General features: G+C 46.8%; 1 protein-coding gene across 1 annotated transcript; it reads left to right on the forward strand.

Moving 5' to 3' along the window:
• Positions 1-1,080: 1,080 nt before the first annotated feature.
• Positions 1,081-20,538, forward strand: lhfpl3 (LHFPL tetraspan subfamily member 3; the record flags this gene model as incomplete). Its single annotated transcript, XM_083691871.1, has 2 exons — positions 1,081-1,510; positions 20,258-20,538. The coding sequence occupies 2 exons, from the start codon at positions 1,081-1,083 to the stop codon at positions 20,536-20,538; spliced, it is 711 nt and encodes a 236-aa protein (XP_083547997.1).
• Positions 20,539-22,345: the final 1,807 nt, after the last annotated feature.

The following is a 22,345-nucleotide window of genomic DNA, read 5'->3' on the forward strand; positions in this document are numbered from 1 at the left end:
TTTTTAAAAGAGTTGACAGACTTTTGACTGACAAAATGCAACTAGTGCTGAGATGAAAACCTGTTGATGCGATATGGTGTAATAATTGGCTAAAACTAAGATTTAAAATAATAATCTAGGCCTATAGAATAAACGCTATTCGTCAATACATTGGCATTCACAAGCGCTGTGCGTTGAATATTCTGAGCAGCGCGTGCCGCGCGTTGTATTGTGCACCTGGAGCGACCCCATTCTGGTGGTGGATGTGGACACACGCTCTGAACAGTGAGCAATGGGACTATACATCAAATCAACGTGTTGCCTTTTGGATTTACGCAGTAGCCTAAATGACAACAGTATAGCCTATTCCAGGTTGCCTAATTTCTCGCATTGACACAGTCGAATATTTTGTCATTCGGCACGCGAGAGAGTGGGATTAGAGGATGTCTGTTGTTGCTGTGTTAGTACAATGATGTAGTGCTGCCCGCCAGTAGCCGTCATATCCAGTGGCTTTCATACATGCTGTTTCTCTATTGTAGTAGCCTAGGCAACTGAGAGAACGCATAGCACAGAGCAGGTAGGCTATCAACACTCGCGACTTCAGACTCTCTCTTCTGCAGCTCCATCTCTGGATAATCTCTCAGTGGAAACGGTTGCAGCCTATCATCTCTATAATGCATATGCATGGCCATGTAAAATGCATACCCCGTGATTGCATGTCGTGATTACCGTGATCATTCACAAGAACCCCCTTCAATGACATTCTTGTGAGGTCTCTGAGGGAACCAGTGAAGACGATATCGGCGGTAGAGTGTGGTGATGCTGCAAGGCAGATATCTCAGACGGGAGAAGGAAATCAACCACACGATTTGTACGCTGCACCGCTCTCATAGTCAACACAGCCGCTCAGACAGGAGCTGTTTCCCGGGGTGACACAGGCAGCCGCGCACCTAATAGGCTATCGGAGGTGCGGTTCTTCAGAGAAATCACAGTGGATGCACTAAATGAATGTGCACTGAGGAGATTCAGTGAGTAGACATTGATTTAATAGTTGTAGGCTAATATTGTCACGGCTCAATATTTGGGCAACAATCTGTAGAGATGATGGTGCCTGGGACCCCTACGGCGATGCTCCCCGCCTCCGAGGCTGCTAAAATCTACCAGACCAACTACGTGAGGAACTCCCGCGCCATCGGAGTTCTTTGGGCAATCTTCACCATCCTCTTCGCTATTGTCAACGTGGTGTGCTTCATCCAGCCCTACTGGATAGGAGACGGCGTGGACACGCCGCAGGCCGGCTACTTCGGGCTCTTCCACTACTGCATCGGGAACGGACTGTCCCGAGACCTGACATGTCAGGGCAGCTTCACTGAGTTCAGCACCATCCCCTCGGGCGCGTTCAAGGCCGCGTCTTTCTTCATCGGGATGTCCATGGTGCTGGTCATCACATGCATTGGCTGCTTCTCACTCTTCTTCTTCTGCAGCACCGGCACGGTCTACAAAATCTGCGGCTGGATGCAGCTGGCGGCTGGTGAGTGCTCCAGTTGTTTACGTTGTTGTTGCTTGCAGGTTGAAGGAGTAGTTCATACTTCAGCAGTCTGCTCCGGTGATCAAAAGCATTTTCTGAACCAGGTAGGGAATCCTATAGGCTATTTAGTGTGCATGATTAGTCAGCGCTTTTACAACAATTGTTTTAATCCATTTCAGGGACTTTGAATAACAAATGGCCTACATTTGGCATCTAATGATCAAAAGCTCCCCTGATCATGGTTATTTATTCTGTTAAACTCACCAAGCACTGTCACACTATCTAAACACACACCAACAAATATTAGGTGTAGGAGATCAAAGATATCCACACAGGCAGCACTGTCTAAATTGTATAAAAGTCTTATACATTTTAATGATATTCAGCTGAAGGTTTCTGCTGGTAAGTAAGCATAATGGTGAAAGACATTTTTGCAGACGGATTGTCCTCGGAAAGCAATATTGTCCAAAATATAGACAATGCCTAAGTCACCTGCTATTAATGCCCCATAGGCCTATGTCAGATTGTGAAACCTATAAGCTATTACAGCAGGGTACTGTAATAGCAGACTTTAAATGCTCACATATCTAACTATATTTATGTCTGGAGTACTGTATCTGGTTGATTGGACACACAGTATCAATTCCAACCTGAACTTAAATACTTAACTACACAAGTAACCTTTTGCCCTTTCACTCACTGTTCCCTTTCATTGTCGCTCAACAACACAACGGTCAAGGATGACAGACCTCGTCTGTAAAGCTGCACTTTAACTGGCCATCAATTACTGTATGCCATAATGTACAACCAGTGATCCATCAAACAATCTGGTCAGTTTAATTCTATGTAAACTTATTATCCCTTAACTTGCAGGGACTAAAAGTAAAATTGCACAGCGGCCCCACCTTCACAGGTTATGGTTATGCCAGGTTATGGTTATGCTGTTTGCCAGATATTGGTCTATTTTGAATTTAACTGCAAGCTGTGAACTCATGCTTAACATAAACACCAGCAGTAGCCTACTGAGATGATCCGGAGGAGATACACAGCACCAATGCGTCATCTCGGGTTGAAATAAAGCATAAGCTTGTCTAATGAGCACAGCTTGGGTGTCTGTGTCTTTGCATTTTTTTTCTCCTGATGAAAGCCACTTTCTAGCCCTGTGAGTCACTGTAGCGCGTTTCCTTCTCTGAAGGGGAACAGATCTAATAATTTGCGAAATATGCAGGTGAAAATATGATTAATGCATACAACAGTTCATACAGTCCATGTTCTCTATGAAGAAACATCGTATGTCAGCGCTCAGAACTCTGTGTAATGGCTGCTCTGAGAGCTGGGCTTTATAGAGTCCTGTGATGGGAGTCAATATTGGTGTTGACAGTGGGGGCTCTGGGTCTGTTGGCCGCTCATTGTTTTTTGTCTTTGATTGATCTATCACAGGGCTTGGCTCCCGGGCATTACACAGTCAGCATGCACCACGCAACCTCTCCCTCATTCAACTTACTCACTGTAGACTATCTGTCTCCCTCCATCACTCCCTCTTTCCCTCTCATTCTTTCAAAAACATGTCATGTGGCTATTGTGGAATTGGCTATTAGGAGGTTTCAGGGGGACTATAATTGGCAATATGGAGGATTTTCTCTTTTCTGTGCATCCAGAAATCCCTGTGTGATTGGCAAAATCTCTCCGGGGCTTTGTGTAGTCTTACGTTGTTTCAGAGGGAACTGACCGATATGATAGTCTGTCAGAGACTGCATATAGCTCAGAGGCACCTCTCCTTAGAAGTACAGCGGAGGCTGAATGTTTGATGAGACAAAACCGCCAGCTGGCGGATCTGTTTCTGTGCAGGTGGGCATCAGGGAAGGCTGGTGGAGGTAGAAATCGGAGGACGGGCTTATTGTAATGCTGGAATGGACTGAGGAATTCCATGCCATGCATTACAATGAGCTCATCCTCTGGTTACTACCTCCACCAGGCTCCCCTGGTGCACTTAGATGGCCACTTCACTCACAGTGCACATAACTGTCCAGCCCAGCCCAGTCGCTGCCTGCAAACTGGAGCAACTGGACTGTCTTTCCTTCACCTCCCTCTCTCCCTGGCACTGCCTCGACCACCCCTCTCTGTGCATCCATTAACTCCCAAACCTAGGCGGATAGGCAGCCCACCTCATTGGCAACAAGATTGCAAGGTCAATGATAACCCTCCCAAATGGTGAAGCTCTTCTCTGTCGTGTGTCCGGGTGAGGTGAGGTGAGCTTGGTGCTCCACAATCTGGTTTTAATTCAGAACTCTGATGGCCGGCCGCAACACAGACAAAAAAGATGATGATCATCATTCATGTGTTCAGCAAGGGCACCTTGCCTTCCCCAGCAAACAAAGAGACCAGGCAGGCGCTTGATTGTGTTGTGGAGATATTTCAACGATTCATTTCCCCGGTCATATTTGAGCACCAGGCTGCTCATGCGGGTAAGTGGCCTGCACAGTGCTGCACTCAGTACTGGCTCAATGGGTCTCCTGAGACGAAAACTGGCATTGGTAGCTAACAATAAAGGGCCCATTTTGTTTGCTATTGGATTATCGATCCAGGAGTTTCTCTCCTGAACACCACAGATCTCAACTAATGGGAGACACAATGGGAGACCGCTGTCACCACCTGGCTTCTCTACAGGCAGTGCTGTTTGTTTATTCCTGTGTGTGTGTGTGTGTGTGTGTGTGTGTGTGTGTGTGTGTGTGTGTGTGTGTGCATGTGCATGTGTGCTGCTCAACAATGTATGTCTGTCTCCATGTATAATGATTGGTTCTGCATCAATCACTCCCTTGAAGGTAGACTCTGGGATATGGCGCCATAGCAAAACGAGTGGGGTGACGCTGCCAGAGAGTTGAATGCAATTGGCACATACACTCTGCTATCTTATGTCGCCGGGCAGTGAAACGAGAGGACGCTCTCGTTCACAACAATATCTTTGATATCTTTCTGTTTTCACGGGCGCAACGTCATATCCTGGAGTCGACCGTTAAATCTGCTAACTTGTGCCCATGCGCATAAACGTGTGATATGTAATTGGTTGATGCGGCATATAAACACAACGTTATGTTCAGTACTCACATAATGTGTGTGCTTGTTGTGACTAGGTAATTGTATGTGAGTGCACAGTGTGGCTTTTCATTTCACACGTCTTCAAAATGGAGGCAGGTGGCACTGGGAGACATGGTGTAATTACACTGTGTATTGTTGGAACGAAAGAGAAGAGGGGGAGGACAAGAGAATGATGAAAAGTGAGGGAGGGGATGAAGACGAACAAAAATATGGCAGCAGAAAATTAGGGCCTTAAGGAAGTACAAAGCAAAGGGCTGTCGGGGAGAAGTTAAAATATTGATGCTGAAAAGTATCGGGACATTGGAGATGAAGAAAGCAGTAAGGTCGTTAGGACTCTGGTGTGGATATTTCCCCTACGCCTTTTTGAGCTGATTATGCGTACGACATAGTTAGAGCATAGTTAACCTCACTGTCCATTCACAACCTAATGGGGCTTTGCACCAAGCCAGAGTCGGCCGGTGGTTGTGTGTCATTCAGACACGGCTCCCACTAAAGCCAGTAGCTAATGACAACCCGCTCTTATCCTGTCAGACAGGCGGAGTCTGAGAGGATTAGGGAGATGTAACATGGCTAAACAGGAGCCCCAGTTAGACACACACACACACACACACACACACACACACACACACATACACACATACACAGTTCAGTCAGGACGTCACTTTAATAATTTATTGCATAAAAATGGTAATACATTTAGAGCTCTTTAGAGGGAGCCCATAACTTAACAGACCTCCTGTAGGTAGGCCACATAAAGAGCGGCCTATCATGTGGAGGCTGGGGTGGAACGATGAAACTAGCTCTCATAGTCAGTACAGTACCACGTCACAACTGTTGAATGCTATGGAGAAACTATGGAGAAACTTTAACTTGGATGCTTTTAAGCCTCTGTCCCTTGAACATGTGACTGTGTTTGTGCATCTGTGTGAGCCAGCTGTTCCGTCACCTGATTGACCTAATGCCCTGCCTGAACTAACGTTAGCTTCATACACACACACACACACACAGACACAATAAGGCAATTAGCCGGAGACATGAAGGACAGCAGAAATAGCGAGGCAGCCATCAGGAGGAGTGTGAATGGGCTAGATGAAAAGCCAGATCACTCCCCAGCATTCTGTCTCCTACTGACCTTCTACTGACCTCAGAGAGAGAGAGAGAGAGAGAGAGAGAAAATGCCCCCAGCTCTGTTCCTCCTCTCTCTCTCTCTCTCTCTCTCTCTCTCTCATATCTCTGCCTCTCCATTCAACAAAGCATCCTGTGATGTACAACTGCCCCCAGGGTCACAGCAACATCGCTGGCTGCCTGCCCTACAGGTGAGGAAAGGAGAGAGGAAAACACAGAATAGGAATGACTGAGAGGTTCTGAGACTAGGTTTTAGTTGATGGCAGTGTGGTTTTACATGGAGTAAAACCCCAGTGGAGTTAAACACAGGATCGGAAACCACTGTTCAGAAGCATTATCAGAAGACTGCAGGCCAGAGGCGAGGACATTCAGCGGGTCTCGTTAAGTGAAAGTCACATGAAAGCCGAATCAAATTCCATGGAGGCTCATTCAGATGCCTCTGTTAGTTTATGCCCCTTCCCATGACTAAGCAAAGAGCTGTGTGTATCACAGTCACAGACATGACAACACCAGATAGAGATGTCATTATGTCCCAAAGAACAGCAATTATAGGATTTTCCAACCATAACCGCGATGCACAGAGAATAGACTCCAAAGCCATACCGTGTACCAGCCAGGCATGAAATGTATACTCCCACATGATCAACATGCCACTTAATAGAGCTGTCACCCTGTGAATATATCAGGAACAGCACACATACTGTACGCGCATGTCAGGGGGTGTAAATGTGTCAGAAAGTGAGGTGTTTTATGTGTGCGTTCCTGTGGAATAGAGGTGGGAGATGGTGGCAGATTCATCAGCACCAGGTTCAGGATGTCATGGTCACACCAGTGAGATGAGGAGAGATGAGGTGGTGTTCTGTACCTGCTGATGGACCACGTGCAGGGGATTGGCTGAGAGAGGTGTTCCATGGGAATGCATGGAAAACACGGTTAAAGCCATTACTGCCAGATCTGCTTCTGTAACGAGTGAAATTGACGTTGTTAGACCTTGTGGGATGGACGTTCTTGTTGTTTCGTGTTTATAAATTGTGTTTGAGGAGCTTTGACCTTTGCCTATCGGTGTGCCCAGGTACATATGTATCATCTGATTAATCTGTTTCCTGGTGTCTTTAGTTGATTAATGGCTAGTTAGCCATGAGGGTTGTCCATTTTTCATGAGCTCATATGGGCCTTTTAAATAAAGCATGATTGACAGCTGTGATGGAGAACTGGCTATGCCTGTCTGGACTAAAGTGAGAGTGGCATATCTGATTGAAGAGTCGTGAGGTCTCTTTGGACCTAATGGTGACTGACAGTTATGATTGGTGAGTGGTTAAGAGGGTGAGTGAAGAGAGAGATGGAAGAGCGGAAGAGACGTGAGTGAAAGAGATGCTCAACAGAACCCCCAATCATATCTGGCAATGACAAAAAAAAAACACATTACAGAAGAACAATTCTCCTATCAGTCCTCTCTGAGAGTAGGAACACCTAACTCATAATGTATTAATGCAATAATCTACCATTTACCATAAGGTAAATTGCTTTCCAATCAAACGATCTAATCTAATATGGGAACATTCTGAGGAAGGCCTACGTTTCAAGATGCACTCTTCAGGAATGAGGTCAAACCCAAGCTTCTCTGACTCTGACTCTACCCCATCAATAAACCAATGCACAATAAATAGGCTCATTTAAATGCTGTGTAGGAGTTATTAAAATCAGTTCCTGAGAGTCAGCGGATTTCCATTGAAGACTTTAGTTTCATACATGTTTCATGAGGTGGATGAGCTTGGCTTACTTGTATAGGGTGGGGGTGGGGGTGGGGGTGGGGGTACCTGTGCCGTGGCCCTCGGCTAGCGTTTTCCTTGCTGTTGGTCTTAAAATTGGGGAGAAATTATGGGATTGGGCCTGGTCGACTGACTGAGTCCCACAGAGCAGCTGACAGAAGGGATAACAAGGTCCTTCCTGGAGTCCCTACAGGATGCAAATGTGCTGTACATTAGGGGAGGCTGGTGCTGGAGGCAGAAATCTGAGGATGGGCTCATTGTAATGCATTGCGTGGAATGAGGAATGGTATCAAGCATGTGTGTCTGATACCTTTCCTCATTCCATTCCATGCATTACAATGAGCCCATCCTCCGATTTCTACCTCCACCAGCCTCCCCTGCGGTACATGTATGTGATGTTCATAGAGCATAGAGTGTGGGACTCAACACATGGAGGGAGGTGATGATGAGCAAGGGACAACGTCTGGGAATAAACTGAGAAGATTGACTCCTAGTTAGACACTGACAGCATGGGGTAAAACTGAGGTGACCATAGGGCTTTGCGTGTGTGTGTGTGTGTGTGTGTGTGTGTGTGTGTGTGTGTGTGTGTGTGTGTCTGTGTATGAAATCCTGGGTAGAATTAGCACCATCAAACCACACTGTCTTTTGAGGTGATGTTATCCTCAGCAATAGGAATCTTGCTCAGTCTACTGCCTGGTATTATCCATCCCTTAGGGAGCATCACTAAATAGCTTGGCTGCTCCCCACTGCACAAGGGATCAGTGACAAATCCCCCAGCAGGGGAAAGTGTTAATCTCAAGAAGCATAAGCTTGTCCCAAAAGAGAACCAACTACCGTCTCTCTCTCTGTCTCTGACTTCTCTTCTCCCCATGGACTCTTAAATACAACTCTAACTCTACTATCCCTGATCATAGTAAAAGAAACAGACTAAATTCAAATCAGGTGGGTTGAGTTTCACTGAGTGAAACTCTTCTTGTTAAATGTCAATTGTTGATCGTCATCTTGTTGTATTAACCTTGAGTTAACCTTATTTGACTCATTATCTGTAGTGTAATGAGTAGCCTGACCTTAACGTCCCTCCATCTACAGCATTAGCATGTTCCCAAACGATAGAGAATTGGAATACCTAACGTAAAATATATTCTAATCATTTTGTTTATATTGTATTTATTGTTAGTGTTCCTATTGTGAAGCACTTAGAGACACTCGTCAATGTAAAAAGCGCTAAACAAATCAATTTGATTGATTTATTGACTGATTGATTGGTGGCTCGCCACCGTCGGTGGGTGTTTGAATGAATTTTGAAGTGGTGCTCGTTCAGTTCATGCCAGGCGGTCCGGCTGACGGTTTCCATGGCTCATTAAGCATTGATTACCATGTCTCTCCGGAGGTAATGTCATTAGCGCTGCCACGGCAGAGGAGCAGGTTGTGATTGCAGCTCTGCCCCTGCGTAGTCCGAGCCGTAGCGTCAGCTCATCCCCGGCGCTTAGAGACCTAAATATTAACAACTTAATCCTCTGCAGGAAACTCCCTGTCGTCAGCCAACAACCCTGTCGCTCGTTGTGAGGTTGTGTGTGTGTGTGTGTGGGGGAGGTTCATGCATCACAATGTGTGGGGTTCCATGCATTACAATGAGCCTGTCCTCTTTCTGCATCCACTAGCCTCCACTGAACACACACACACACACACACACACACACACACACACACACACACACACACACACACACACACACACAACCTCAAACAACTAGCTATAGGAACACCTACAGCAGAAGATTAGACTGGATATCAGGGAATTGAGTTTCACAGTTGCTCAGCAGATATATAGATTCTTAAAGGATGTGTTTGTTGAATAGAAGGAACATGAGTCCATATCAGAACTTGGGGTCACAAATGACTGAGGAAAGTTTAATTCAGTGACTTTGTCCAAGCTTCATTTCCCTCAGGTCTTTGAGCCTGAGCCTTCACAGTGGAGACCCCACTTTTGTTGTTGTTTACTCTCATTTAGTTTACTCCCATTTTACTCCCATGTAATGAAAATGAATGTGACCTTGTAGATAAAAGCTTTTGTTGAAGTATCTTTGAGAATCCCTTGCAAACTTTTTGATATGCGTTATACATATCTCTATGACTGTGTAACGCTGGTTTTATGAATAATTGATTGCTCTCTCAAACATGAATGAATGTCTTTGAAGGTGTTTCAAGTCTCTCTCTGGGGGCCATTTTAGATTAAATGCAATCATACACCTTGCTTATAAAACAAATACCCTCATTTTGGCTCTTACCAGGGGATAGTTAGCACACTGCAAAATAACTGTGAACAATACCGTGACACTCCCTAACTGAAATGAACTCTGTTGCTCTTTAGAGTCACATGAAGTCAAGCACAATGCTGCAGACCGCAAGCCCATTCCAGCAAACCATAGCTATGTGCTCCACTGCAGTGAAGGTTGAGACAGTCCATAGAGACCCAACTCCCTCGCTCTACCTCTTTATCTCTCTCTTTCCCTCCCTCCCCCCCCCCCCCCTCTCTCTCTCTCTCTCTCTCTCAGCTTGTTTGTTTTAATCCCATTCCTGAACAAGCACGTTCACAAATTGAATGCAATTTAATTAGGACTAGAAGGCAAAAGGGTAGCATTCAAACACACACTTACTCTCGCAGCGATGAGAGGGTGTTGTTGAGATAATTATCAACAACTTAGACCGCACTTGTGCCAACAAACCAAACAGTGGCATACATCTGATACAAGATTATACATCCTAAAGTGGGGTGGGAGATCACCAAGGGTCTTCTCTCCATTGGGGTTGCATGGACCCCAACCCTAACCCTAACCCTTTATGGCCAAGGATGATAAGTACCTAGTCTGTTAAAAAACATAGTGTCCAGCTGGCATCAGATAGACCAGACCCCTATGTGATCCATCAGAACAAACATTGTTGATTTTGCCTCAAAGATTGTTGACTAGCTGTTGTCCCCACTCCTCCTCCAGCCTCCCCGCCTCCCAACCTCCCAGAGTCTGGCTTTATAGATTTCCCATCTGTGTTTATCTCCTGGATCATCAGGCCAAAGCGAAGGAGACAGACAGTTGATTTATCCCCTTCTCCCTCAGAGAAGGAGGAGGAGACAAGGGCACGGTGACCCATTAGAAAGCATTGAGGCTGCAGTGGGTGTGAGAGGAGGTTTGTGTGTGTGTGTGTGATTGTGTGTGTCAGTGTGACTGTGTGACTGTGTGTGTGTGTGTGTGTGTGTGTGATGTTGTTGTCTCTGTTTGTGTGAGTTAAGAGACTGACACACATTTCCTTGTTTTGCCATCTATCAGTCTCTCCAGCATGCCAGGTATGACACTTGGCTGTCAGTATTAAGGGATGATGAATAATGCTGTCTGCTTGTTGAGTGATTTATGGTGAATGGGCTTTACTATAGGTAGCACAGCCTGGCCCAATTTTCCAATGTTCAGAAAACAACCAATCTCAAAGACTTGAAAACTTCTGAAGTCCTAGTGACAACTGAGAGACACTTTTGAGACTTTTGACTGAGTGTCCACCCACCCTTCCACGACTGCAACAGACGCCATTACGCCCCCCCCCCCCTCCTTCAAGTTTCCACAGAAATCAAAGGAGAACATGGTGCAGTTGCTTTGATGTCTGCGACCCCGGCTGCCAACCGCTCTGAATGAGCGTGGAGATGAGACATGCATGCAAGCAAGAAGCTCAACCTGTGATCAAAGCTCTTTCTCTCTCTCTCTCTCATTCTCTCTCTTCTGATTTACAACTTATCAATGAGTCGCTGGTCTAAACCGCCACAGAGGGTCTGCTATTCCCACAACGCACCAGGGGTGAGGCGAACCAAGACCAAAGCCCAAAGACACTGTCATAGAGGACAAACTCCTTGTTCGTCCCGCATGGTCTCATGAGCGAGCTGACGCAACGCCCTTCATCTCAATCCTCTCGTCAATCAATATATAAAGAATGGTGTTGGATGGTCTGGCTGGCGGGCCATTAACATATCATATCGCTACGCCGCCAGAATATATTACCCCGGAGGCTGTCTCTCTGGCTTTGAAAAGAGCGTGTGAAGATATAAGTGCCTCGCTGACCCCAGAGCAAAGGGAAACATGACAGCCATAATTCAGAGAAAGGCCTCATAAATGGCCAACAGTGATGGTTTCCTGAAGACGGCTGTAAGGAAAGCATTGCTGGCCTCTTAGAATTGTCATCTAATATTGATGATAGTAAATCTGGTCCAGTGGAGGAATGTGAATGTGAGCTTGTCATGAAAATGTGAAGGGCTTTGGTACCTTCCAAGCCAAGATAAACAAGGTAATTGGTATTGAGCTACTTTTGAGAAACAGTGCACTGTGTGGCGTGGAAAACATAACTAATGATGTTGACAGAAGGCTTCTATCAAAGAAAGCTTTGCTAAGACTGTGGGCTGAAATAGCATACAAATGAGGTCTGAGCTGGGAGTTACATCAAACGGCTCTCCAAGCTGCTGCTCCCGTGGGGTCCGAGTACCATTGTCCCTTCATAGTGTTGAAGCCAATGTTGTTGTGGCTTAGCAGTCTGGTACTGTAGCACTGTGAGTGGTGTTGACATCTGTGGCCCCCCAAATTGTGTTTACATACACCTGTTTATGGGGGGCTACGCACCTCAGAGGACAGAGGTCCTGTTTCAATGTTGTTGTTTGCCACTGCCGCCACCAGCTCTGCAGTCAATATTCTTCACTCACTCACTCACTCACTCGCTCACTCCCTCCCTCACTGGGGGTTGCCATGGAGATGCCACCCCGCTCATGTCCTCCTAGCGTCTCGCTGCTGTTCGAACGGCAGGAGCTCTTGGACATGACATTTCGGCGCCGGGATCGGTTTGTGGCGCGGCAGAGAACTTCTGCTCGGAGGGAGTTGTTAAAAAAAAAAAGGTGCGTTACCATGGCAACCTGCCGGACACCAAGGGCCATTTTAGATATCCCTGGATGCCCTCATCCCATCTTAGCTGTCCCTCTAATACCGTGGCACCACGGCTGAATACTGAGTGGATCAGCTTGGACTTAAAGCAGAGCTAGCGAGAAACTATGCCACAGTCCCCTATGCCAAGACACGTTCTGGCCCTACACCCAACCGCTCTCATCCCTCACTCTGAAAGGCGTTGTAAGTAACCACTAATTGAAGTCGTTCACTATCAGTTCATTATCACCGTGTCACCTTATACACTGTATACCCATTTCGTGTCAGGCGTAGTTACTTTGTGTGATTCGTATAAAACAGTGATAGGTACCTGGCACTGCACCTAAAAAACTGATTTTAATCTATCCATATAGTCAGGGATTCAGTTTAAACCTCAAAATCAGTGGAGAGGGAGAGAGATCCAGCTGCCAGCCCAGATCAGAGGAATATATATTTTAAAAAATCCTGTCACCCAACTTCAAAGAAGAGCTGAAAAAAAGAAAAGATGACATCTGTAAAACATTGAGAGCAACTGGCGAAGTCGTCTGCCACTTCAAGAGCACTGTCACCACATCTGAGGAATCTGAGGAAGAAAAGAAGGAGAATTTCGATGAACCTCTAATTCAGCTGCAGAGTAGATAAGTACCGGGGCCTATGCAGTCTCTGTCGAACTGAAAACTCAGGAAATGGGTTTCTTTTGGCCATCAAACACCTACTGGGTTGATTGGTGCAATGAACAAAAAAAAAAACTAGCCCTAAACGTTTCATTATCTCTGAGGCTTCTTGGTATCCAGCAGAGAAGATGAAATAGCTACAGTATCTCTTTTCACACAGCACAGTCTCTCTAATGCCGTTTTCTAGGAGCCATCCAAATAGGCTGCCTATGACACCATTCAGCTAATCTCTCACGGAAGTCAATGAAAAACATGATTAGGGGGATTTTTCCGCTAAACTCACTGTGAGTACACAGAATTCAACACGTTCCTTTTCTCTGTGAGACTGCTTTGCCCGTCACAGTGGATCCTCCTTGGCAGAGACTTGTTACACTCCGCAGGTCTGCTTTCAGCAGCCAGTAATTAATAGGAACACCTGTTCTCAATCACCTCTTCTGTTCCTCCGCCCTAGAGGTTCATGGGAAATGGTGTCCTCGGTGTGCCGTGTGTGGGGGCCTGTGTAACTGTCTACAGCCTCTTGTGAGAATGATGAGAGGGTTGTATTCCTATCTAAAAGAGTGAGGCTGAGTGTGAGCGTCCTGCTGAGTGTCTTGGGGGTCGGGAGATATGGCAGGGGCTTGCTCATACAGTGCGATTGGGGAGAGTTAGAGAGAGAATTAGAGAGAGAAAGAGAGAGGGAGAGAGAGAGAGAGATGGAGAGAGAGAGAGAGATGGAGAGCATTAGAGATGGAGGGCATTAAAGAGAGAGAGAGAGAGAGAGATGGAGAGAGATGGAGAGCATTAGAGAGAGAGAGAGTGTTTTGTGACTCATGTCCGTTGAGCCAGAGTGTCAGGGAGGCTGGTGCGTGTCACACACTTGCCTGCCCATAGGTTGGAGATACCAGGCGCTGTGGTCACCCACATGAACATCACTCACGGCAACACATCACAGGACCAACAGCAGGCAGCCAGTCACCATGACAATGCTTCGTCTGCCTCCGCCACCAATGGGAGGAACTGCAACACCAAGATCCCAACATCGCAGGGACTGATTTGAGAATTGACTTGATTACTTACGGACTTGTGGAATGCTTTGAAATGCTCAAAGAAGAAGGTTGGTCCTCACCAGAGATCTAGGGTCAGATTACCCTACCACCAGCACTAACCTTCAACCATTAGAGGAATGAAAGCAGATCTGACCTTGAATCAGAGATTAGGGTCATCCTATCTCCCTTTCAACCCCTCTCTGTCCAACTAGTACACAGCAGGGGGTTATGTGCTTTCATAGAGGGATTTAAAGCAGGAAAACAATACGTCCTCTGTTTAGGATAATCGTAATTATTCATGCAGATCTACAGCAGTCTATGTGATGAAAGAGCCAAACAAAAAGCCTTTGGTTATCTGGCAATGGCTTGAATGGGTCATTGTTATCGTCTTAAAATAAGATATATTAGGTTGCACATGGTAATGTAGCTACAGTAGCTAAAAGTATGTGCTGAAACCAGGTCGTCAAACAATGTTCCTGTTTTACGTTTAAGTCACGAATGTAACTATAGAAATTAATATAATCTTACCCTTTATTTATGATGAACACACTTCTCGTACATTTCCTGGGAAAGAGTGATGACAACGTCTCTGCACATTTGGTTGGAATAAGCCGTGCATGACCTTGTGCTGAGGTCGGCTGTTTCCTCTTTTTCTCTACGGAGGTGATGAAGAGCTACGTTAATAACACTATCACTCCTCAGATCCCCCCCACCCTGAGCTCCATAGAGACCTAGGCTGCTTGTGCCTGCTTCGGCAGGGAATGATTGGGTTATAAATGCTTGGGTTATAATGATTGGGTTATAAATGCAAATACAAAGAACTGATATGCTCTGCCCGTATGAGTTACTGAATAATTAAAAGATATCCTTTGGGTTGTAAAACCACCACCTTTGCACAACTAAGAACAGGATTAACTAACCAAATCTCTATCTGAGTCCTGTGGTTTTTGAAGTGTAGCTGGAAAGTGTGCTGTGCTGTGATGCTACAGAGCCTTCTGTCTACAGTAGTGCTGCATATCTTAACAATTCCTTTCTTCTCCGTGCGAGTGTCAGTGTGAGGGTGAGGAGGATTGGAATTCTAACTTTGTAACCCTCCTTTCCTGCTGACATTCAACACCCCCTCGCTCTCCTCCTCCTCCTCCTCCTCCTCCTCCTCCTTCTCCTCCTCTCCATCCTTCCTTCCTTTATTACAATCCCCACCTTTCTCTCTCCTAGGAACGCGCCACACGCCTCATCTAATTGTGTCCTGACACTCATCTGGTGCGCTCATAATGCTTGTTCCTGACATAATGCTCTTTCCCGGCCAAAGACAGATTCCCTGGCGACTGTGCGGCTGTCTTCTTCCCAGCTCACATGAACAGCAGACAAACACAGGCTACAATTCATGTCATACTGAGCTTAATCCATAAAGACATAATGCTCTCCCCCTCTTCTTTTTCATTTTCTCTCTCTCTCTCTTTCTCTCTCCCCCTAGTCCTTCGCTTTATCTCTCCCCCTCTCCTTCCCTGTCTGCCTCCTTGTACAATCTCCTGTCAGCCACACTGACAAGTGAAACAAGGTAGATGTAGATGGAGGTAGAAGGAAAATTGAGTATGCAAGTGGCCTTTTGTGTGCCTGTATGTGTGTGATGGCTTGCATACAAGAGAGGATGGGGAGTAATGCACTCTAATCCTAACCACAGGAAGGGGAGACGGGGAGTTGTGTAAACCAGTTGAGTGAATGCAGCTGCAGGTCTCCTGTGGTGATTTCAGCACCACTTCTTTGGACAGCTCCTCGTGAACATCGCTAGGCTAAAACCACAGCATTGAATGTGATATGCTCTCATACACCAACTTAAAGATAGGAGGTTTAATGTCCCTGGCCGTAGGGCCAGAGGTGATGAGATGTCCTCAGATGAGTGTAGCGCAGTGGGTTTGGGAGGAGTGGTAGCGGTATTGGTGAAAGGTAGAGAGAAAGAGCTACTAACGTCATCAACCTTCATGAGGCGGCTGTCGCAGAGGCTGACACTCTTTTACTGTCGGGATAGAAGTGCAGATTCTGTAATTGCTGATGACTTAGCAGGGTTGCAGCCCCTCACACCTAACGATCAGTTAACGACCAGACAGGCTTCACCACTCAGTCAAAATGTATTTAGTTGTAGTCAAAGCTCAATAGGGACTTAAATGCTTTGCAGAGTAGTTTCAGCCCCTCCCACTGGAGATTGACAGCAATTGTTATTCCTGTTATTACTCTTAGCCCCAAACACACAACCTCTCTGACCAGCAGAACCAGGGCAGGAGGGGGAGAGAGGGGGGAGGGGAGACAAGGATAGGAGAGAATGAGGGAGAGGGAGCCAGAGGAAAGGACTTTGTCCTTGCACTCCCCTGCATCTGTTTTTGCCCAAATGAACACTCCTCTATATAATTTGCCATGGTTCACCTCTGCACTGATACCACACACACACACACACACACACACACACACGCACACACACACACACTCACACACACTCAATCATTGTGACGTTTGAGCAGCCTAGAGCGGAGAGAGTGCAGAGAGCTGGGCCTGTGTAATGCATTGTGATTGAGGAGCTATGTGTGTGTGTGTGTATGTGTGTACGTGCCTGTGTGTGTGAAGCACCAGCAGTTGGAGGGAGGATTGAGAGGAGAGAGGTCCAGGTTCTGACACCTCTCTCCCATGCCCATTCCCCCCAGGCCTCTGCCAACCAGCCCTGCCAACAGCTGTCAGCTGGGAAGCTAGGAGAGAGAGAGAGAGAGAGAGAGAGAGAGAGAGAGAGAGAGAGAGAGAGAGAGAGAGAGAGAGAGAGGGGCAGGTTTAACTCATTTAGTGCCATGGGTGAGTCCCAAATTGTCAACATTCTAGAGTGACATTATTCACCAAAAATGCAGAAATTATGATGCTTCATTTTGAAGCCAATCAAAGTATTGTTGCTAGGTAAATACCACATAAAACACTTTGCACTTTAGGTGTTCAGTGTTCTGGAATTCTTTGGCAGTTGAGTTAAGAAGGAGAAAGAGAGAGTGAGGGGGAGAGATCAAGGGCAGACAAACACAATGACAGAAGGTTAGAGAGACTTGGCAGAGGAATGTGCAGTATGTAGTATATTAATGACCAAAAACTATGTTTTAAGTGAGTAAGCTATGGTTTAAAGCCGCAAAAGACAGGAAATACAAAATGAGCACCACCGCCCATAACCGATGCACTAACATGCTTTTCCAGCTCACAGCATTGCTACCTGCTATAGTGCTGTATGTTGGTCGACTGTACTCACCAGTGGGCAGGTTGCTTAGGAGTCAAAGCTTCTCTAAAAACAGCCTACAGGGGGAGCAGAGGCAGGGCTATCATGTCTTCTCGATGGTGATCAGGTGAGCAGAGCAGAGGGAGGGAGGGAGGGAGGGAGGGAGGGGTGCCTCCATTGTCTTACGGCAGGTTTCGTCACTCTAGTAACGCTGCTTCACCTGAACTGTCAGTGTGTGGACGGAGTCCTGAGACTGTCCGAAGACAATGGGGGCACCTGGCGTAGAGAGAGCACCCAGGGGAGAGCTGTGTTCTGCAGCCCCATTTGATCCTCCTGCAGCCCACGTACAGCTCCCAATCCTCCAGACCTGACTGGCAGCACATGAGAGAGAGGGGGGGGGGGGGGGGAGAGAGAGAGAGAAAGAAGGGTGTGAGTGCAGCATGTGAATCAGTGGAGACTGGTGGAGGTAATTGGAGGACAGGCTCGTTGTAATGCATGGGATGGAATGGGGAATGGTATCAAACACGTGTTCCATACATGAACATCGTGAGGGAGCGGAAGAAGGGATGGTGGGTCTGTGTGTGTGTGTGTGTGTGTGTGTGTGTGTGTGTGTGAGAGAGAGAGAGAGAGAGAGAGAGAGAGAGAGAAATATACTGTCTCTCTGGCTGTGTTTAATACCATTCCCAATTCCATTCCATGTATTACAATGAGCCCGTCGTCCGATTTCTACCTCCACCAGCCTCCCCTGATGTGAATGTGAGTGCAGTCCATCTCCAATCTTCCCCCCCATCCTACCAGGCCAGAAAGCCAGTCTCATCACATGCATGACACAACCACTTGGCCCTCAGTAATGGGCAATCATAACTAATGCTTATATGGGCCTGATATAAATATGTATTAGGGAGTGGACATCAGAGCAAGGGAAAGCACTAATGTGTCCTTCAGACATGATAATGCTCTCTGGTGTGACCGCTTTTAGAGAGGCAGACCTTGTATATTTACACACTCACACTCACACACACACACACACACACACACACACACACACATTTCTGTACCCATCTCCTTCTTGTCCATTATACATACAGATCAATCCTCTATCCTGTCCCCCATGTCACCTTGGCTGTGATTGATATTAACAGGAATAATACTGTTGGCCCAGTTGGGATATAACTTTCTGACAACACTGCCTCCAACATAATAATATCTTTAAGTAAATATAGTCACGAGCAGCAAAGAAAACAGGACACCGTTGCTAATAGCTACCATGCAGTCCAACCAAGAGCCAGGGAAATAAGGAATCAGCTGGTTATACAAAAGATATTCAGCAACTCATGGAGAGAGAAGATGGAAGTTCAATAAAAAAAATGTTTCTCTATGCTCAGGTGAAGAGTGTTACAGGAGAAACCGTGCCCAGCAGGAGCAGAGAGGAGGTCCACTCTCTCAGCCTCATGCAAGGCCCAGAGTTAGTTGGAATCATTGACCTTTAAAGGTCCAGTGTGAGGATCTCTCTCTCTCTCTCTCATCTCTCTGCTTGGCACACTGTGACAGGGATATAACTGTGTTTTATTATTCATGATGAGTGCAGAGTCAGTGTGCAGTCAGCTGCTTTCTGTCCTCTGCTCTGCTCTGCTCTGCTCTGGGAGCACTTCATAGGAGAGGGCCCAGATGTGGAGATTGGTAGGTCCGTCTGGGGATGGTGAGTCCTCTACAGGAGAAGAAGCCCGGCTACTGGGTGTCAGTTTTGTATGGCAAGATAATGTTGAGCTGTAAGTGCGAATGGATGGTAACTGTGACGGAAAAGACCAGTTGGCTGATAAACGGATCCTCGTATATGTCAGAAACAATGATTAGCAGGAAATAGACGTAAAGCCTCTTAGGGGATGTGGGCGTGGGACATGGATTAGGGTTTGTCTACACCCCTGTGCGTTATAATAGCTTTCTATCATTATTACCACAATTACGTTATCTGTGTCGTGGCATTTTCCTGTTTTCCTGTTTAACTCGTGACGAAGAGGAAGTCATCGATTAAGAGTAAATGGGAGCGCGTAGGGAAACCTGAGTCACCAGAGCTTTTTCTGCGGCGAGAAGGAGAGAGAGAGAGAAAGAGAGAAGAGTCGGAGAGGGTGGGACAGCTCCGCTGTGTCATTTCCTGAGATTATCCGTCTTTAAAATCCCCTGGCAGCTCCTGTTTGTGGGTCACCCTATCTATGACTGCTGTCTCCTCCTGTACACTCACACCAGCCTCTTTAGCTTAGCCTCAGTGACAGCACTGTATCCACAGAGGAGCGCTAACACACACTTAGCCTCTCATACTCTGTGTGACTAGATATACCCCTGCCAGGACATCCTCCTTGCTCTGCTTTGCTCTCACTGCCTACACTAATGTCTCTGTTGTTATGTGGTAGCCACTCCACATAACTCAAGTGTGTGTCTGTGTGTGTGTGTGCGCGTCTGTGTGTGTGTGTGTTTGTGTCTGTGTGTGTGTGGGAGTGTGTGCGTGGCTGTTATTGTTGTTGTTGTTGTTTGTGACGTTGCTGTGGCCTTGAGAGAGCTGAAGTGGTCACCCTGAGACTTGTTCAGAAGAAAAAGTCAGTCAATCAATCCAGTGAATGAACAGTCTGGAGACTGCATGGGGAGAGGGATGAGGGGGATGAGGTCAGAGTGCTGCACTGATATGGTTTAACTGGGTAACTCTCTCTCTCTTGTGCTAATGCTCTTATCTCTCTCTCTTCCCCTCTCTCTCTCTCTCCCTCTCTTCTCCTCTCTGTATCCCCCCCTCTCTCTCTGTATCCCCCTCTCTTCTCCTCTCTGTATCCCCCTCTCTCTCCCTCTCTCCTCCTCTCTGTATCCCCCCCCCCCTCTCTCGCTCTCCCAGGTACATGTCTGATCCTGGGCTGTATGATCTACCCGGATGGCTGGGACTCTGACGAGGTGAAGCGGATGTGCGGGGAGGAGACGGACAAGTACACCCTGGGCGCCTGCTCCGTGCGCTGGGCTTACATCCTGGCCATCATGGGCATCATGGATGCCCTCATCCTCTCCTTCCTGGGCTTCGTGCTGGGGAACCGCCAGGACGGCCTGATGTCCGAGGAGCTGCTGGGAGACAGTAAGGACAACACATTCAACTTCTCCACGTCTGCATGCCTCAACATGTAAATCCCACAGCATGGGCCACAGTAAGTGTGTGTTGGGTGACGTCACACAGGGTGACAACTGTATCCCCCCCTCTCTGTCTCTCTCTGTCTCTCCTCCCACCCCCCCCTCCATCACCTCAAATGTCTTCCCTCCCAAAGCCCACAACAGCAGCAGCATCCCACTGTCAAGTCCCACACAGCAGCACGTTAACAAATTGATTTTTTTTTTTTTTTTTTCATGTATTTTAAGCATAATTTCACACAGCCGAGTCACCAATTTGCGTGTTTCAAATGCGTTACATAGCACCTGCGTGCTGCTATTACCTATGGAATTATTGATAGGCAAGTAGCAGAGAGTGAGAAAGAGAGTGAGAGAGGCAAAGACAACGAGAAAGAAGAGGCAGAGAGAGTCAAAGAGAATAGCTGAAACAACGAGAAGGGGAGAAGACGGGGAAGGAGCAGGAGAAGAAAGAATAGATGAAAGGAAATGGGGGGGAGGGGTCAGAAAAAAGTTAGATGGAAGACAGAGGGAGGAGGAGGGTTAATTGAAGCCTGGGGTTGCTGGCTGGAGTCATGAATTACTAATGGTTGTTGACACAGCTTGCTGTCAGCTTGTCTAGATTAATCACAGGAGCAGCATCAGCTGAAGCTGCCTGTTAGTGCATATAGGGAAACGCCTCGGACCAGTGGGACGAAGCCATTATCAGGGATAGGACAGGAGAGAGAGAGAGAGCGAGAGAGAGAGCGAGAGAGAGAGCGAGCGAGCGAGCGAAAGAGAGAAAGAGAGAGAGAGAGACCAAGCGAGAACAGACACAGTGAAAGAAGAGACTCAAAATTCTCCGGAAAAACAGGGTTAAAGATACATCTCTAATGTAGTCTATGTTGTGTAGGTGTAGGCCTACAGGTTGAATACGTTCTCCTGTTCTCGGCAGAGGAGAGAAAGTGACTCAGAGCTCATATCCCTATTCAGTCTCAGGCAGGGACTTGATTAGGGCAGTGTTTGAAGATGCCCGACTTCACACAGCATCCGGCTGTGGTGTCTCCCTGGTGGCCGCGTGACTCAGTGGGTTGTCGCACTGATATCTGAGCCAGTCAACTGATTAACTATGTTTGTAAACGAGGCCTCTGAGCCACTCTGATAACACAATGTTGGTGTATCACCCAACCTACTGAATGATGATGACTTCTCCTCAGTTGTGCTCATTTTACTGTCATGCCACCTGCTGGTCGTTACTGTCACTGCAACTACATGAGCTATAATCTGAGTGTAACAAACAGGCTTAGTACTACTACTACCACCAACCTCTTGTTTCTTTCTCCCTACAGAGAATGGTAACGCCTAACACAGTCACATTCACAGCCTAGGTGAGTGCCCTTAAAGTGAAATGTGTGGTGTACTGTCGTTGCATGTGATCCCCAACACAGCTTCACCTGGGGGTGATTTAAGTGCAGTTCCTCTTCACGTCTTATCTGAGCATACTAGGAGCCTCGAGAGGTGCTGAGAGAAAGTAGCAGAGAGGAACAGTGACATTGTGGATTAATTCAACTCCTAGTTAAATGTATATACTTATGAAGGGAGGCTTATTGTATCATGAATATGTGATGTTAAGTGACGTGGTGTGATTTGTTCAGTTCAAATATTGGGTATTGTTCTCTCTCCACAGCTGTTGGTGCCTATTGATAATGAACATGCAGCGTCACGTTCCAGCTTTACACCCAACACCAGCCTCGGGAGGACGGAGGGAAGCTGCTGTGGAAAAGAACAGTGAGAAAGGGAGGAATAAAAGAGGGAGAGAAACGCAAACTGTGATGTCAAGGAGCCAGTTATA

Source organism: Argentina silus (genome assembly GCF_951799395.1).
Source record: "Argentina silus genome assembly, chromosome: 20".
NCBI classification, from domain to species: Eukaryota; Metazoa; Chordata; class Actinopteri; order Argentiniformes; family Argentinidae; genus Argentina; species Argentina silus.